Source organism: Podarcis erhardii (genome assembly GCF_964252035.2).
Source record: "Podarcis erhardii genome assembly, chromosome: 4".
Classification (NCBI taxonomy): domain Eukaryota; kingdom Metazoa; phylum Chordata; class Lepidosauria; order Squamata; family Lacertidae; genus Podarcis; species Podarcis erhardii.
Window position 1 is genome coordinate 23769763 of NC_138508.1, and position 19568 is coordinate 23789330.

The window sequence follows — 19568 nt, forward strand, 5'->3', positions numbered from 1 at the left end:
CAGATCTGATTGTGAAGTGTTCCGCATATCCTGCCTTTGGGCACTCCAAGGCAGCTAATTATCCCTTGCTCATGTCTGCAGTGCATCAGGCAAGCTGCTCCTGGAAGGCACTGCCAGTTAAAAAGCTGGCAAGGAACAAAATACAAACACATTACACCCACCATTCACTTCAACAAAGGAAGCTCCTGTGTGCTCCCCGTTCCCTTTATTCAGGAGCTCCAGACATGCATGAGTGTCCAGACATGCACGAGTGTCCAACCAACTAGCCTTTTACTTAAGAAGCTGTTTTGCAGCAGGCAAGAATATTTGTCCACCCGGCACAGTACTGCCTCTAAGGTCTCAGGCTGCGCTGCCTATAATCCTTTTAAGAGAAGATGCCATTAATGGATGCGGAGTTTGCTAGGATGCAGCTCTTTGCTGAGTCTCATCAGGGTAGTGCTGAAAAAGCAAGAGTTATTCGTGTTCAGGCTGTTGAGAGGAGTTTGCCTTACTCTGCAGTTTTCAGTATTTATACTGCAGGGGAGTATTTATGTGTGACTTGAAACAGGATTTTTGAAATGTATTTAAAAGTTTGTGGGACAGAACTAAAAAACAGTGTTCTAGAACTGTAAGTCACTTTTGCACGGGGTGGAGGGATAGATTTTAGACATTTGTGTGAGGCTCAGGAAATGTCATTACTGTACATCCCTGCAAGCAGGTGATCAGTAAAGCCAGTCAACGTTAGATTGTACCATTGGGTGAACCTCAGTTTGTTTTCTTAAGCCTCCAGACTCTGCCAAACTCCTTTAGGATCAATCTCAGACCCTTCATGCCCTAACTGCCTGAGGTATTCCCTCTGGCTACTTTCACCTTGATTTTTTTTTTTAAATCAAATTTTAGATATCTTATACATAAAGCCTTGGAACTACTCTCCTTTTGCTATGTTAACTTGATTAAAAAAAATGTGTAAAATGACTTCTCGTGTGACTGGATTCATTTCTCAGCCTGTTTGCTTTCAGTTGTTTTATGCTTTGCTTTACTTTTAGTTACTCCTTAATATTATTTTACAGTAATAACCTACCTTTCTCTAATAAGATTCAGGGCAAGACACGAGTTATCCCCCCCACCCCCAAGCTCTGGCCAGTCCTTGCTTAGCTATGTGGTTCATGTTTCCTTCAGGCGCTCGGCCTACTCCACATGAAACATATTCCACTATGATTAAAGAGGAAGAAACCATTCACATAGGAATTTCCGTATGCGTATTTGCCACCACTGTTGTGAAAACAGCATCAAGATGTATGTGCCTTTGAAAATAAATATATTTTTTTTGTAGGGCATTCAGAATGGATACAGAAGACATATGAATAAGACAAAATGAACTGTGATTTCAGAAGAAATACACTCCTTTTATTTAAAAATAGCAGTCAATACTAATGGCTTATTTTTAAATCAATTTTTTTTCTGCATAAAATGCGAGTGGCCAACCTGCATTACAGGAGCCACAAGCCGGAAGAGAGAGAAGGGTCTGCAGGACTAAATCAGGAGCAGGGAACCTGTGGCCTTCCAGCTGTCACTGTGACTACAACTCCCATCATCCCAGACCAAATGGCAGTGCTTGTTGGTGTTGATGAGAGTGGGGACTCCAATAGCATCTGGGAGCGCTACAGGTTCCCCATCCCTGAATTACCGTATTTTTCGCCCTATAGGGCGCACCTAGGTTTTTTTTTGGGGGGGGAATAAAGAAAAACAAATTTATCCCCCCCCCCCGGGTTTCGGGCTGCAGGCTCCCAAGGCTTGCGGACATCTGCCCGAAGCCCGGGGTGCGCTGCGGAGCGCACTCCGGGCTTTGAGCCGAAGATACGGATGAGGCTGGCCACGTTGCCCGTCTCCAGATCGCCGTCGTGGTGCCTCGGGTACTGCGGCTCCCGCTCCCTGCAAGGCTTCTTCAGCAGGGAGCTCCCCAACGGCGCGCCCTCGCCTTGTTGCACAGCGGTGCTCCACTTCCTGGGGCAGCAGGGCGGAGAGGGAGCCTCGGCCGGCTGCTTGCCGGTATCCCCCGTTGAAGAAGAGCAGCCGCAGCCACCATAGCAGTGCCACGCCAGCCGATTAGCTTCCCAATCCGGTGCGAGGTTCAGCCCGCCCCAGGCTTGCGGATAGCTTCCTGAAGCCTGCATTCGCACCATAGGACACACACACATTTCCCCTTCATTTTTGGAGGGGGAAAAGTGCGTCCTATAGGGCGAAAAATACGGTAATCTAGCTGGGAGCCATTTCTAGATTGTGAGACAGATCCTTGGATTTCCCAACCAACATGGGGCCATTTGGGCAGCTAAAGCGGGGAGCCCAGCGAACAATTTCTCAAACAGGTCTCTTTGGCAGGTGCTGCCAGCCCAGGAGGGCCTGCAAATCCTGCTTTCGGCCGGGAGCTGCACCTTCACATGCTCCAAGCCTTTAGTCATAATATGACGCCAGGTGAAGAGCAGGTGGACGTGGCTTGGTTGAAACAGCTTCAGAGGCAAAACGGGGATGTCTGCTGGGTGTAATTAAACACGCCAGCTGGAGGTTCCCCACTGCCAGAGTCACACTCCTGTCTCCCTTTTTGGTACTGCACTGCTCCTATGTTTGTATGCCAGAGGCAAAACCACATCAAGGTGTACAGGAAGCTGCATATAATACTCTTCATACTCTGGATTTAACTTCAGGCTGAGCTGCCAAAATGACTGGCCACCACTGAGTTATATTCAAGCAAGACGGGATGTTGGGAGGCCTGAAAACACGAGAAAATAGCCCTCTCTGATAGACGTCGTCTATTAAAGGGTTGCAGCTATCTCTCTTGTGCTTCAAAACACACATAAAATTTGTGTATACAGTGGTGCCTCGCAAGACGAAATTAATTCGTTCCACAAGTTTTTTCGTCTTGCGAGTTTTTCGTCTTGCGAAGCACGGTTTCCCATAGGAATGCATTGAAAATCAATTAATGCGTTCCTAGGGAGACCGCCTTCAGACAGTCTGTCCCCGGACCTCTTCTGAAGGCTGGCCGGGGGGGGGGAGGACTTTTCTCCCCACCGCCAGCCTTCAGAACAGCCTTCTGAAGGCTGGCGGTGGGAAGAAAAGCCCTTCTCCCGCCACCAGCCTTCAGAAGAGTTCCTGCAGGGCTGCCTAGGCTGCGGATAGCAGCCTGCTGCCCGGCGCGAGGGGCGCTCTGCTTCAGGGGCGCGGGGCAGACATTCGCAGCTTGGGGAGCCCTGCAAGACTTCCCCGCAGGGCTCTCCAAGCTGCGGATAGGGGCAGCAGGCTGCTATCCGCAGCCTGGAGAGCCCTGCGGGGAACTCTTCTGAAGGCTGGCGGGGGAGAAGGGCTTTTCTTCCCACCGCCAGCCTTCAGAACAGCCTTCTGAAGGCTGGCGGTGGGGAGGAAAACCTTCCTCCCACCGCAAGTCTTCAAGACAGGTCAGGGAACAGAGGAGAAGCGCTGCGTGCCTTCCCCTCTGTTCCCGGACCTGTCCTGAAGGCTTTTGGCGGGAGGAGGGCTTTCCTCCCCACCGCCAACATTCAGAATGCTGAATAGGGAAAGCCCACCGCGAGCCTTCAGGACAGGTCTGGGAACAGAGGGGAAGGCGCGCAGCTTCTCCTCTCTTCCCGGGGCTTGCGGTGGGAGGAGGGTTCCCCGCTGTCCCCGGAGATTTCCCTATGGGCTTTCGTCTTGCGAAGCAAGCCCATAGGGAAATTCGTCTTGCAAAGCCACTAAAAAATCAGAAAACCCTTTCGTCTTGCGGGTTTTTCATTTAGCGAGGCATTCGTCTTGCGGGGCACCACTGTACAGTACAGTGGTACCTCGGGTTACATAAGCTTCAGGTTACATATGCTTCAGGTTACAGACTCCGCTAACCCAGAAATAGTACCTTGGGTTAAGAACTTTGCTTCAGGATGAGAACAGAAATCATGCTCCGGTGGTGTGGCAGCAGCAGGAGGCCCCATTAGCTAAAGCGGTGCTTCAGGTTAAGAACAGTTTCAGGTTAAGAACGGACCTCTGGAACGAATTAAGTTCATAACCTGAGGTACCACTGTATTGTGTGTTGCACTGCTCATTTCAGTGGAGGCAGCAGATGTGAGAGGTCAAGGCTACATACAGGCAGGGCTGGCCCAATATGCTACTGCACCTGAAGCGAGCCACAAAATGGCGCCCCATCCCTTGCTAAGAAGAGAAAAGGGGTGATGTACACGAGGTAGGTGGGATAAATATCTACATTGGAAACATTGGAAACAAGGGTAGGAGGAGACCACCAGTGTCTCCCACTCACCAAGATGCTGCTGTAGAGGTTGCTGCTACCTCAGCAAGCAGCAGTGGGTGATGCATTTCTTGAAGGCCAGATCTGCTGCCCCTGTGGATGCTGCCACCTGAGGCAGCTACCTCACCTTGCTTCATGGATGGGCTGGCCCTGGGTACAGCGATGACCTACCTTGGCTAAATGAGCAGAGCAAGCCTTGCAGGAAAGGCATATTCTGTGTGTGCTTTGGAGCTTGAATTACAGAAGCAAATGGATCAAGTCTAGCACTGAGTGTCACCCTTTAGCTTTGCTGGCACTAGATAGTCTGCTTGCATGAGCAACGGAACAGCAGAGCAGGGGGACTCTCAGAATTTGGTAGGTCACCTTCCGTCAGGGATTTCTGAGAAACTGGTCCATTGCCTACCCTGGATGGGGTTGCGCTCCTCCTGAAAGAACAGCTTTGCTTCTGGAGAATGTACCTGGAGCCAGCTTGTCACTGCAGGCCCAAATAACCTTAGTGGCTAGAAGCACCTTTTAGCATCTCTGACTGGTACAACAGCTACAACCATCCCTAGACCAAGAAAGCTTGGCCACAATAGTCTGTGCATTGTTTACTTCTGGACTGGCTTACCGCAATGCGCTCTATGTGGGGCTTGACCATTGTGCTTGACCCAGAAGCTGCTATTAGTGCAGAATACTGCCGCACAACTGCTGACAAGAGAACCTGTCAGCATGTAACATCTCTGCTCAGAGATCCGAACTGTTAGCCTATCCAGACATGTAGAATGTTGACATATATTTAAATCTGGTTCTTAGTTCATGTTAGATTTTAAATACTTTTTGAATGTTTTAAATAGTTGCTTTTAACTGTTTTATGACTGTCAATATCCTCATTTTATTATTTTTGCCAACCACTTTTGATGTTTTGTTACAATCAAGTGGTATAGAAGAATCTTGCACAATAAATAAATAAAATCACCACTTCTGGAGTGTTTTCTTATTATTTTATTATTACTTTTGGAGCTTTTTCTGCTTATATAGAAGCTGGTCCGTGGCGTTTCACACTTCTTCTCTGGTGTTACAATGCTCACGTGAGTAAACCATGGTGTACAAGAGAATCAGTGAAGTTAGCATATGGACTGACGTTTACGACAGACTTAAGAGTGCAATCCTATAATTTTTCTGGGAATAAGTCCCCTGAACTCAACGGGCCTTACTTCTTAAGTAGACATGCATATAATTGCACTGTATATGAAGATGCATCTGCTTGCATCAGCAACAGTGCAAACCAAAGCCAACGTTAAATAAATAAAGAACAAAATTTATCTAAATCAGAGTTATCATTTTTTTTGCATATGTAGCATACTTCAGAAAGTTGAGTGAGAATATTAAAAGGGGTTCGGATTTGCTTCCAAATTAATCTCAAAACATTTACAATACTTACAAATATTGTACAAAGCACAAAAAGGAGCACACACAATTCTAGAACCACTCAATGTAAACACTTGTGCACCACTTATGATACATGCTGAACTTCTTGTCACTTTAGGGTACAAAACGCTATATACATATTAAATTAAGAGTCACATGCCCAATGCACACAGAATATTTCTTGTCAAAATAATTCATATTTAAACAATACAGATATACATCTCGTACTTTAAAATTCTACCAGAACAGTGTACAAACCACTGACGATAAATATGCAGTTCATTCATTATTTCAAGTCATAATTTCAACAGCAATACCACACGAGAAAATAATATTTTAAAGGCACACACTCAACTTGTCTATATACTTTTTTTAACAAAGTATATTCTGTGATTTAAAAATAACCACCTTGGGCACCATTTCTGAAGTGTTCATACTTGCTGTTTAAAACAACAACAACACGTAAGGTAAAAACTGGGCAAGTGCACTTTTAAGTCACACTTTTTTTCCATGGGAGAGTTTTTTGCACCAGGATGAGTGGGATTTGACATTCTTTTAACTTTGGCTGGGTCAATGAGTTCTTGGGTAACAATCCACCAAGCGGTGCTCAATGTTTAACTATATTAAACATTAATTTGCTCGCACAATCTAAAGAAAATATATTCACATCAGATATTAAATACAGCACACACATATAAGTTACCCAACTCCTTACTGGGGGAAAAGAGGTGGGATGGATGGAGAAGGAAACATGAATGTACATAGGCCACAGAAACTGATACATCCACCCTCTATATTCTGGGTATTTTCTTGCCATTAAATTCAGCATAGAAATTTCCCGCTGCTGAATCTCCATACCTGGAAAAGTTTCACAACTGCTCCATACATATGCAATTATTAATGGCACAAAGACCTAATTTGGAGCTGGGAAGAGAGAGCAAGTAACCCTATTTGAGACCCTTTAGCAACATTTTCATTACTACTACTACTACTTTACACTGTCATGAGGGGTTGAAACTTGGGCACTGCAGAAAAAGCTCTGTGATTTGTGAGGTGGTCAAGGTAATGTGTGTATTTAGGGTTGGAGATCTAATCAGCACATCTACAGGATCTGACTCAGGTGTTCACACCCAAATATTTTATAAACTACCCAAGGAACAGACAAGCCAGCCTTTTGGTAAAGTTCCCCCACCCACCCTTCATTGTGCCTCATAGCCCCTCAAAGTTCTGACTCCTTGTCGTTCTCATCCAGGTAGTATTCATCATCTGTGGTGGTGCTGGAGTCTGAATCTGAATAATCTGTAGGGTCTTCTCCGTGGACATCAACCGGCTCATTTGGGCGCGAGACTCCTGCTGATGTGTTTTTCTCAGCGGAACCGGAGCTCAGCAACTGGGATCTGTTCAAGGAACAATCTTCTTCCTTCCTCAGAGAACTAGAGTTCTTCAGAAGACACGGACTCCACAACCGTCCCTCTGTGAGCGACCTCTTTATGTTATCCAAGAAAGCCTGCTGCTGCTCTTTCCCAAAAATGCCAAACTCAATTGATGGGTACAACACACGCCTGGAACCAAAGGTCTTGTAGCTTTCGTTGTCTGTCTCCCAGTTCTCATTTTCGTCGCAAGACAACAGTTCAGAGTGGGATTTGAACTTCCGATTGTACCTACTGCCGTGGCTTATCAAGTTGCTCCTGGAGGCCAGGCGATCACAGGGCGCCCGAGTATAGGAACTTTCAGAAAAATGCCGTTCGCGTTGAGCTTTGCTGGGATTGAGGACTGGTTCAATGTAGGGTCGGCTTAGCTTTCTCAACCTGTTTGGCTCCTTGATGTTTGGATGGTGGTCATATTCTGTAGGGGAGGTCATCTTTTGCGGCGGACAGATCTTTGAATAACTTTTGTTAAGAATGTTTGAGGTATTATCAGATGAAAGTGGGAAAAGCAAATGCTCGCCAACATTAACAGCATCCTTTTTCATTTGCTTTGAATCTGCGAATATAATTTTGGAGGGGATGGAACAACTAATATTTTCCAGTCCATCATCTGTTTGGGAATTACTACTTGTTGTGGACATACTTCCTTTTGGAAAGAAGGCTGTAGGATTCTGCGGGGTCTCAATTCTGGGGCTCTCTCTTTTTTGGTTGCACAAGTTTGTAAAAGGTCTCCTAACTTCATTGGTAAGCAATGGGGGACCCTCGTTCATTTGAGGTTTCTTACTGTCAGGCTTGTCCAGCACCATGTTGTCGAATTCATCAGCCAGAGGGTTCCTATTCTGGTTCTCGTTTCCTGCTTGGAGAAGTGATGGAGGACCATCAGGTGAAATCAACATACTATGAGGGTGGCTGATCTCCAACGGAGCGTTGTTCTGTGAAAAGATGTTACCTATGTGTGGCTTGGGACTTGAGGTTTTCTTGCTGGAAAACTTTCGACTCGTTTTGTACATGGCTGCCAGCTTGTTTTTAATGGAAGGCCTGTTTTTCCTTTTTTCTATGTCGCTAGCTTTATCTTTAGTGGAATCCAAGATAAGCTTATTTTCAGTCTCTGAAAAGTCAGGCAGATCTTGTGCAGTCCCTGCAGCCTGATCTTTAGAGTACTCTGCAGAGTTTCTCACCAATCTCTGTGCATTTGTGCAATCTTTGTGTAGCAGAGAATTCCGAAGCATCTCCTTCTGTTTCTTTGCATACTCTAAAGAACTCTGGTTTGGTCGGACTGCTGGATCAGCTGTGGAAGTTGCATCGACTTGTAATGTTTGGTTCTGGAACTTAGAATGCACCTTGGCCTCTGAAATGAATGCTTCATCTGTGCTGCTCCCAATGTTTTCACTTCTTGACTGTAATCCATTGCCCTTTTTGGAAATACTAGGGCCTCTATAACATGCCTTTTCTTTGACCTCTACATCTTGTCTAATATCTGTGGTATTTGATGAGCTGTGGCTTAATGGTGAGTCAACTTTTGACTCTTCCTGCTGTCGAGAGGGAAACTTAAAAATATGCACCTTGCACTGTCTGCTGGTAGTAGTTGCACTAACAGATTCATTCGTGGTTTCACTGGGTTTCGGGTCACCTGAAGGTCCATGTGAGACTACCCTCTTGGAAAATGCAAGGTCTGGCGTTTCTGCTCCTTCCCTATTATGCAGCAAACTTGGAGAAGCACTTGCTCTTTCCGTGACACAGCAGTCTTCTTTATTAGCTTCACCAGAGGTTTTTGCGTTCTGCGACAAATCAGGTGTGGCAGCCATTTTGCCAGGAGATTCTGCTTTCCCTTCTTTTTCTAAGCTGGAAGGAAAAGCCACTCTTCCTAAACCAATGCGGACTTCATATTTCTTCTGCGGAAGCTCAAATTTGCCTTTGGGCGGGGAAGAGTCTGTGCTCTGGTTATCATCTAGAAAGAGGTTGCTCAACGTTCTCGACTGTTTCCGTGGTAAGGTGTAGTAAACCGAAATCAGCTCGTGATATTTTACATTATCTTCCTCAATGCTAACTGTAAGTGTGCTGGTAGTTTTGTACTGCTTTAAGGGATTCCCTGCATCAGTTCCCTCGCATTCAGAAAGCACAGAAATTTCAGTTTTGTCTGGACTCTGTATGATGGTGCTTCTCCCCTTGGTGTTATTAGAACCAACAGATTTGCTAGGCTCTTGGGTTATCAGTGAAGGATTGCCTTTAGCTGGTGAAAGATTACAGGAGACATCTTTTGGTGATGGACTTAAGGAAGAATGGGCTGAATTTAGCAAGAAGCTTTTAGCTCTCTGGTTTGGAAATTTTCCCCCCATTCTATTCGATGCAATGGTTTCTAAATTATCTCCCACAGCTCTGTTGTTTTTAAAAAAGATTTGCCTTGCAGCAGAAGAGATAGGGTTCTCCGATATAAGACTACCATCAATACTGGCAGATTTTCTAGGTAAGGTGCAATAAGTTACAGGAGATTTGGGAGGGCTGTTACTGGGAGAGCCAGTGACACTATTGCTAGTTGTGTGTTTGACAAACCTATTGCACTTGTTGAAATTTTCAGTGCAAGAATGTGGCAATTCATTGTCAACAAGCATTTTGGGGGCTCTGCTCAAAGCAGACAAACAAATATTCCCAGGCGTTTTGTTGGGTGTGAGAGCTCCCAAGCTTTCCATAGCACGCCCCTCTCGCTCCAAGAGATGAAGAATGGATGTCCTAGGGTTGTTGGCAGTTAACTGAGAGGGAGTTGTTTGATCGAGATCACTATTTATGGCACAATCACCTTCGTTTCTTCGTCCAGTTCTGTTGTGAATGTTTGATAAATAACTGTTTCCGGTATCTGTTATGAAATCTGACTTTGAACACAGTGAATGAGGTGGTTTAAGAGATGTGCAGCTTTGTGAGTCAACTGCAGAAGAGTTCTTACAAGGAGGCATCGAAGAATCAGCAGGACTATGTGTGTCCACTGGATCAGAAATTAGTCTTAATGTTGCTTCACTGTCCATTTTGTTCATCTGGTCAGCACCCCTCTCATCTTCTGCTTTGAAGTTCCTCTTAGTTTCAAAGTGTTTAGCCAAAGCCTTTGAGGAAGCTTGACCAGCTCTAATGAAAGGATTTTTTCTTTGCGATGCATATTCCGTTTGGCCATTTCGGACAGATAAATCAAGTGCTGGACAGCTCTGCATGCCCTCTGCATGCTTTGCAAACGGTTTGTTTCGTATACCTTCCGAACGATCCATGTGCCTCCTGATGTAATCCGATACACGGCTCTGAGCATCCCTCTCACCCATTTTTTTCGCATAGGCACCTTGCCAATTTCTGGGATTCGGCGGAATCCTTTCCACGTCAGCATCAGGGCCGACAAAGACTTCGTCGTTGTAGTAATGGTGGTCAGTGGGCATAAGAAGCCTCTCCTCTATTCTTCCGGAAGGAAAACTCTTACGAGGGAGGCTCATCCTGCCATGAAAGGATGGGTATCTATAGCGGGGCTTTGAAGCGCTCATTCCCAGCTGATGCAACAGAAAATTCTCCCGGTTGTCAAACCCCAGCGGGTCTGTATGTTTCTCCGCAAAAACGGGGTTGCCCATAACCGGCACAGCTCTTCTGTAATTAACTTTTGTTCTGTAAAATTCGTATCTCGTGTCCTTCTGCAGAGAACAAGGGTACGTGTCCTCAAATACTGGGCCAAACTCCATTAATGACTGTGTCCTAAGAAGCCCGTCGGGGTATACCGGATGCTCTGAAGGCGGCGGTGTATTCCATACAATAGATGACAGGGGGGTCCGCCTGGGATGCTGGCGATAGTTCCTTGGTGCGAAGACTCTGTTGCCTTCCAGAGGGTGCTGTGGGCTTGCTGGAGAAAGCTGGTCCACAGACGTCAAAGATGGGCGCCTTGCAAGGCAAGACAGAGAGTAACTCCTGCCAACCGAATCCCTGGGCGTGAAGTCCTTGTGTCCGAATCCACTGCTGCGTTGTCCCAGAGGGAGATGCAAGCTGCCTTCTGAGGAATGTCCAAGAGAGCGAGTAGAATTCCCTCTCTTCAAGACAGGGGAGCTTCTGCCATAAACATCCCCGCATGTGCCATCCTTCGCGCGCTGCCTTTTTGTATATGTATCACACGGCACCCTCGGCCTGAATAAAGCTTTCTGTTCATCGGTGGCTCGCAGCGTCCTTGTCCCATCCAACAAAAACATGCTCCGTTCATTTCTCTGCACCCCTCCAAGGAAACCCGGTCGAGTAAGAGTTGAATAGGGATCGATGTCTGGTGCTCTGGAACCAGAGTCGGCTGGGGTCCTCCTTTTCCCTGCTTCTCCTTGGGATTGTTCCTGCGCCAGCTGGTCATCCAGACTCCCTAGGACTAGGGGGAGAGAGAGAGAGAGAGAGAGAGAGAAAGAAAGAGATTGATTACTGTATTTTTCGTGCGATAGGACGCACCGGCCCATAGGACGCACCTAGTTTTTTTTGGGGGGGGGATAAAGAAAAACATTATTTCCCCCCCCCCCCAGGCGCGGGGCTGGGGCGGGGGAGGCCTCCCTGCTGTTCCGCCAGCCTCCAAACCAGGTAGGGGAACCGAAGCCTGGGGTGCGCTGTGCAGCGTGCCCCAGGCTTCGATATGCAGGCTGCTATCTGCAAGCCTAGGGAGCCCGACGGGAACTCCCATGGGCTCCCAAGGCTTGCTGAGAGCTTCCTGAAGCCTGGAGAGCGAGAGGGGTCAGTGCGCACCGACCCTTCTCGCTCTCCAGGCTTCAGCGAAAGCCTGCATTCGCCCCATAGGATGCACACACATTTCCCCTTCATTTTTGGAGGGGAAAAAGTTACGTCCTATAGGGTGAAATATACGGTAATATATACGAACAAAGTCAACTCGTTACTTGTACCATAACATCCTTGTCTAACACATCCCAGATTATCAGATTATTCTAGATATTCGAAGAAAACTGCAGCTGAACAACAGGCAAAGTTAAATCACACTGAACAAGTGTCATTCTGTATAAATCTGGGAATGTTGGAATTGGGAACATGTCTCTTTTATGAAGGGTTACAGCATATAAAATACATTTAAATCTTTGTTCAAAAATCTACACTCATTTAAAGTGTGCTCTCAAACTTAATCTTTATCCAATTACAAGTGTTTTGGGTAAAGCTGACCTCCTTTTACTTTCATGCTCCCTAGAAGAGGAGTGGCCAACTTGAAGGCTGAAACCGGCCCACCAAACCACAGAAAGTGACCCACCAACTTTATCTCCCAATCTGATCCATGTTTCTAGCTATCCCTGCCCAGCATTGGAGTGGAAGAGCTAGAAATGCTCTCTACATGTCTGGATTGCTGCTTGTGTGTTTGTGTGAGGGTGAATGTATGGGTGTGCAGCCCTACCCATCTGTCAAAATTGGCCTTCACAGGGTGGCTGAATCTGGATCCCCAATTCTGGGCTAATGAACTATAGCAATAGTGCTGTAAATCTCTTAAGAACTTGAGAGCTCAGTTGCCCCATCAACAAGCAGTTGTACATTAGCCTCCTTTAACTGGGGTTAAACATTAAATTTGATTCCAGGTCACCAAGGCATTCTACCAGCCAAGAATGCAGCGAGAGCAATTTACAGAGGATACTTTCACCCTCAGGGATGCCAAGGATAATGAGCTACTTGTACCCACCTGCACAGCCCAAGTCTAGAGAGCTACGCAGGTTTATTTTCCTGCCTTCTTAACAGACATTAAAAGCCTCTGGTTCAGACATAACTCTAGGTTAATACTAGCTAGGAACTTTGCACCAAAGCTGGCATGTGTCAGGGACTGGACAGAGGAGGAGGACTGGTTGAGATCTCCAGCCCAAGAGGCTTTCGGGCAGGAGGAAGATGAACGCTAGTAAGAAAGCAAGTTGGTGGTGGCGGCGGACAGGACACACACCAGAAGCAGCAGCAAAGAAGCTGGGAAATAATGGAGGATGAGAAACAGGAGCAAGCTAGCAGATGCTGTAGTCCTGGGGACAGAGGCAGGACTCAGAAGTGGACAGGACTCAGCAGACAGTGGACACTACGTCACTTGAAAGCCTGATAGAACTTCCTCCTTCTCCAAGGACCAGGTGATCCCTTCGCATCTTAGAGCAGAAGACCAAACAGAGACAGGAAGATTCTGTTGCCGGCCACTGTAGGCAGCAAGGAGGGGTTTGGAAGCTAGCAAGTACCATAAAGGGGGGTTGGGGGTGGTGCGGGCACTCTCGAGACTGAGGGGAGCATAATTCATGGTCTCTCTGTGTATTCTGTTGATTTAAATAAAAGAACTGGAAGAAGCTCTCTACGTCTCTGATTTCACTAGGCAGCGAGCCTGGGAGTTGTGGCAGCATGTGACAGGAGGAAGGGTGGAGCGGGGCTCAGCCTCGATACTCTTTAAACCAGGTGTAGGAACCTTTCGTAGGCTGGGGGCTGTGTTCCCCTCCAGACACCTTTTCAGGGGACACATGGCAGTGGTGGGAGGGGCCAGAGGCAAAAGTGGGCGGAGCAACTGTTAGCATTACAGTCATACCTTGGGTTACAGATGCTGCAGGTTGAGTTTTTTCAGGTTATGGACACGCCGAAACCCGGAAGTACCGGAACGTGCTACTTCCGGGTTTCGGCGGTCGTGCATGCGCAGGAGTGCTAAATCGCGCTTTGCGTATGCGCAGAAGCGCCAAGTCGCAACCCGTGCATGCAGAGACGCGCCGCTGTGGGTTGCGAATGCTACAGGTTGCGGACATGCATCCTGCACGTATCACATTCGCAACCCGAGCGTCCATTGTACTACTGTGTACAATAGGCTAGTTTCCACACACACTTACATGCCCTTCTCTATATTATATTAATTATATTATATTATAATTATTCATTAAATTTGTACAGTGCCCTTCATCCATAGTTCACAGCATACAAACACAAAGTGCATATTAAAAATAGGAACAAAAACCAACCAATAATCTTTCCTCCCACAACACATGTACAGTGGTGCCCCGCAAGACGAACGCCTCGCAAGACGGAAAACCCGCTAGACGAAAGGGTTTTCCGTTTTGGAGGCGCTTCGCAAAACAGATTTCCCTATGGGCTTGCTTCGCAAGACAAAAATGTCTTGTGAGTTCCTGCGGGGTTTTTTCCCCTCCCCCCCTTTTCCTAAGCTGCTAAGCCGCTTATCAGCTGATTCGCTGATAAGCCGCTTAACAGCTGATCGCTAAAAGCCGCTAAACTGCTAATAGCACTAATCTGCTAAGCTGTCAATGGGCTTGCTTCGCAAGACGAAAAAACTGCTATACGAAGAGCCTCACGGAACGGATTAATTTCATCTTGCGAGGCACCACTGTAAAAGGATACAGGATGTTACAACAGCCAAAGGCCTGGTTGAAGAGGAATGTTTTGCCTGGCACCTAAATGTGGATAAAGAAGGCACCAGGCAAGCCTCCCTGGGGAGAGCATTCTACAAATGGGGAGCCACTGCGGAAAAGGCCCATTCTTGTGCTGCCTCTCATGGAAGCAGCACACAAAGAAGGGCCTCAGAGGACGATCTCAGGGTCCGGGATGGCTTATATGGAGAGAGGCAGTCCTTGAGATACTGCGGTCCTGAGGGGCTTATCTTCTACCCACACAAGCCAGAAGCATCGTCAAGGGCTCATTCCAGCTGGGCATCATCACTCAAGGAAGATTCAGAGCAGGGCTGGTAAGGGGGGTGGCCTCAAGAGATACCCAGGGGCCGATAAGAAAAGTTTGGAGGGCTGCATTTGTGCCCCAGTCCTGAGGTTCCCCATGCCTGCTTTAGAAGATTGTCTGAACGTGAATCAATATATTCTGTTCTTGTCCAGACAGAGGGTGCCAGTGTCTGCAAGAAAACACCATAACTGCTGGCACAATCGCCCTGGAGAAAGGGGAAATCAAAGATACTGACCTTCTATGTTTTTAGTTCCCGCTTTATTTTTGCTATTGCTATTTGTTTTAAACTCGTTTTCATGTTGTAACTTGCCCTGGAAGCTTAGGGTGAAGGGTGGGTAATTAATAATGATGATAACAATAATAACACGAAGACAATCCAAATTGTTATTATCAAGCCAGAAGACAAAGGTAGGACACTTCAGTGGACATATTAACCTCCTTCTGAATTTGTGGACCCCTGATCTCAAGAAAAATGGCAAGGGAAAATATGAGCTTACCTCGTAAGAGCTCATTTTCCAGCTGCTCGTTCCATGTACACGTGCTGTCATCTGTCATCTCAGCTTGATTTGCATCCAGACCCTTATTTGCCAGTTCAGAGGGCAAAGGGCTGTCGCATGTTTCAATCTGTGGTGGTGAAGACAAAATCAAGGAAATGAATAGTTGTGTTCCCCTCCCTCACCTCTGCAACAGATCAAAGCCAGCTTATTACTGGCCAATTTGAAAAAAGAAAATGAAGAAACGCCTGCTTATCTGAAGGAACCATACTGTACTGATAATTTTAATAGCAGCCTGGCTATAAAAGTGACATTGCTTTGCATTCCTTCAAAACCCAACTGTTTGCTTCTTTCTTTCTTTCTTTCTTTCTTTCTTTCTTTTTGGCACCCCTGCTAACCTGGGATTTTCCCCAGCGCCTGCAGTTATCTCCTTTTGGTGCACATAAGAATCCACACTCAGAGAAGAAGTTTGCTATTTGTATATACTATATGCCGGGGCAGCTAACGTTGCTGGACTACAACTCCCATCATGCCTGACCATTCAACATGCTGGCTGAGGCTGATGGGAACTGGAGTCCAACATCACCTGTCGGTCACTGCATTGGCTACCCTGGCTATATACAAATGGGAAGGCCTTGAAGGCTTAATAAGTCACAGAAGCCAAAGGTCCTGAGTTCCTCCACTCATTGCTGGATCAAATAAAAGTGTACTAAACTTCTGATGCCTTGGGAACAGTGCTCCTCTGGATTAAAGTTGGAGGTATACTTCACATGGACACACAAAGAGGATACCCGAAGATACATAAACACACACATCTTGTTGATCTGCTCCCAGCACAATGGGTGGGCAACTTCCTTGCAACTGCAGCACAACCCAGTTCAATATTTTTGCCTTTTGGTGCCCTTCCCTTTTCCCTGTTTAACCAGCCAGAGCTCTGGGAGGATACTATCTTTACTAGGCAATAGTGATGCCTCTCAGACCTGGGCTGCAGCATGAAATGGGAATTCCCGGGGTGTTCTGAAGATGATGTCACCACCCACACACTGGCAGAGACCCTACGCGAAGAGTCATTGCTGCCTGGGCCATTCCTGCTCCAACAGGCATGAAGTGATGAATGCATCTAACACCGCAGCCTAATTTTTCCAAAAACCAAAATCCCAATAATCCCGTCTCTGTCAGGAATCACTGTGTTAGATTAAATGGCAGGACACTGAACCAACTTTGTCGATGATTTCTGCATTTCCCGAGGGGGTGAAGGAGGTCATAACAAGCCGGCATAAAGCAAGGGACAAAATAGTTGGCTGAGCAGCCCAAGTCAAAAGAATTAATGATAAAAACCATGGCCACCGGGCTTGCATGCCTTCCGCTTGTGACATAGGCAATGCAGTCAATGACAGAATTGGCAACTATTATGACTCTGTTATGACCCATATCTACTCAGGCAACAAACCCTAATGAAGTCAGCCACAACATCTAGGGTTCATTCATCTGCCCATATTCCAATAATGTATAATAATAATAATAATAATAATAATAATAATAATAATAATAATAATTTATTTATACCCTACCCATCTGGCCGGGTTTCCCCAGCCACTCTGGGCGGCTTCCAACCTAATATTAAAAACAATACAGCGTCAGACATTAAAAACTTCCCTAAACAGGGCCGCCTTCAGTTGTCTTTTAAAAGTAAAATAGTTGTTTATTGCCTTGACATCTGCTGGGAGGGCATTCCACAGGGCAGGCGCCACTACCGAGATATGCTATATCACCTGCCAGTAGCTGCCCTTCTGCAGCAGAGAGACAGACAATATACACAGGGCAGTCTCTAAGCAAATGAACAAGCAGTCACAAATCTGACATTTGAAATGGCAATGTTAAAGAACTAGAGTTGGGAACATTTCAGCCTCTCTGTGTCTGACTTTTAAGGTGGATGTTCTCAAACAGAGGAACTTCAAAAAGGCAGGATGCAATGGGAATTTGATGAACTACAATTTATCAAGAGGTTCCAGTCTATCAACTGTGGCTTTAATTGGGATAGCGGGTTTTTTATTACACTACGTGTGTTAATTAGCTTACCGATGCCAGGATGTTTGCGTTATCACCTGCATGGTCATCGTGAACAGTCGTTACTGGCAACATGATTGCCCCTATCTGCTCTTTCTGCATTTCACTTCCTACTGATATCACCTTGTGTGTATTTACACCTGCATTTGGTCACCTTTAAATGCACCTAAAAAAAGATTTTTGCTCTGTTTTGCTGCAGTGGACTAACATGGATACCTTTGTGAAAATAATTATTATTTTGGCAAAGTGGCAACAGCCAATAATGACAGAATCACACACAGTGATGTGTGATGCAATGGCAACAGTCACTGGCAGAGTCACACCTGTGGCATAATCACTAGACAAAAATAAACACAGAGCCATGAGTACAAGGAGGAGCCCAGGACATCATCGTCAAAGTATAATGCCCCCGTGCCATTAAAATGTGCAGCTCCCCGCCAGTGGCAGCTAGGAAGGTAGCGTGGAGACCAAGAAAACTCACAGCACAAGCAAGTGTTAATTAAATGGACATTTATAGGTTAATAAAATAGTTAAGTGACTCACCGTTGCCATTTCCTCCACCTTGGAAGACATGTGGGAGCCTGCAGCAAAGGGGTCATATCTGCAAGAAAGAATTTAAATGGTTGCTCTGAAGATAAAACGGCGGGGGGGGGGGGTTACAAGGAATCAGCACTTGATTATTTGGCCTTAATATCCTGTGAAAAGCTACCTAGGAAGGTAGTTGATGGGGAAGAAGGAAGAATTCAGCTGCAATCCTGGGCACGTTTCTCCGGAGTCAGACCGACCACACATAGTGGAATTTACTTTGGAGTAAACATGCCCAGGATTGGACTGCTTTTGTTTTAAAAGCCTCCTCCTTCTATTTCTTCCTATAAATATTGGGCTGTGATTACTAAGTACCCCACATCAATGCTCTGCTCAGAATTCGGTATTTCTGGGGAAGACAGCACCATTAAAACATTTAGGCTGCTTGCTGAATAACTCAGTCGGTAGAGCATGAGATTCTCAATCTCAGGGTGATGGGTTTGAGCTCCATGTTGGGGGGGGGGGGAAGATCCTGCATTGCAAAGGGTTAGACTAGATGATCCTTGTGGTCCCTTCCATAGCTCAGTCCAGCTCCCTGGTTCAGCACACTGACTACCCTTAGAATAAACAATTACCGTAAAATGAATTTATGCACAACATGCATGCTTTTCCGGTTAAATTGCTTCAAGAGGTTTCCTAGGAAGCAGTTCATGAATGGAATGACAATAATGACAATAATAATAAAAATAATGACAATAATAAAAAAATGCAGTAAGTCAGCCCCGCTAGGTTGGGTGCTGGGGGTCTCCTGCTCATTCTGCAGAATGAGGCCCCTGACTTCTGCCCCCAATGTCCTGCCCCAAGCACATCACTGCTTGATCCAGGGTGGTGTCAGGAGATGGAATCAGCTGAAGGTCAGTGATATAAAAACACCGATGTCTGTGAAGTTAGCTCTTTATTCAAAGAAACCAAAACAGTTGCTACCGACCCCAGCAACTCTTCCCAGTAGCTCTTGCCCCAATGAGGCTGTTGTGAGGAATGAAGGTCCTCACCTTTCCAGTTGCCCAAGTTCCCTCTTCTACAGGGTCTCGCCCCCCAAAGCAATCATAGATTGTGTCTGCATGCTACCAATCTCTGCTCTGCTCTTGTCATTTCTCTGCATGTTCTGGGAGACCAATGGGGAGGGGAGTTGGTTCCCCCTCCTTTCCAACCTCTAAATGAGGACTGCTGTCTGCCTCAGCTTCTTCCTGCTCACTAAACCCTGTTGCCTCTTCAGCTTCCGACACCGCCGCCTCCCAGTCTGCTCCCTCTTCTCCCTTTGACCACTCCGTCATCCCACCACCAACACCCTGGCTCTGAGCTTCTTTCCCCTGGGGGTTCCCTTGGGGGCTCCTCGGCTGGGACCTCCTCTGCACCCAGCCTGTCCATGACAGGTGGGCACACAACACTGAGCAGTTTCATACTACATATAATGCCACAGGGATCTGCAACTGTCACTGTTTTCCCACAGCCAGGCGTGTACACTCTTCTTCAGGTCCCATAGCTCCGTGGATCAGGCCAAATGCGTAAGATTTCCCCTCCCTCAGACAATACACAATTATATTAATTGCGCAATGAGGAACCAGTTACCTTTCCTCAAGAGTCTCACGACATCACACCCACTGTGCTATCAATTCTAATTACTTGCTTTGTGAATGG

At 46.5% G+C, this 19568-nt stretch overlaps 1 protein-coding gene across 10 annotated transcripts in view; it reads right to left on the reverse strand.

Moving 5' to 3' along the window:
• Positions 1-5236: 5236 nt before the first annotated feature.
• Positions 5237-19568, reverse strand: part of EXPH5 (exophilin 5) — a 54288-nt gene continuing 39956 nt past the window's right edge. For 7 of the 10 annotated variants that reach the window (XM_081860042.1, XM_081860040.1, XM_081860045.1 and 4 more), the window contains 3 exons: positions 17889-17946; positions 15282-15408; positions 5237-11473 (listed from right to left, as the gene is read on the reverse strand). In XM_081860042.1, coding sequence (XP_081716168.1) covers positions 6897-11473; positions 15282-15408; positions 17889-17946 — 4762 coding nt within the window. In that variant the 3' untranslated portion in view covers positions 5237-6896. Of the gene's footprint in view, positions 11474-15281; positions 15409-16091; positions 16244-16498; positions 16648-17357; positions 17506-17888; positions 17947-19568 lie in introns of those variants that run through there. The other 3 variants (XM_081860044.1, XM_081860043.1, XM_081860041.1) reach the window with 3 other exon arrangements.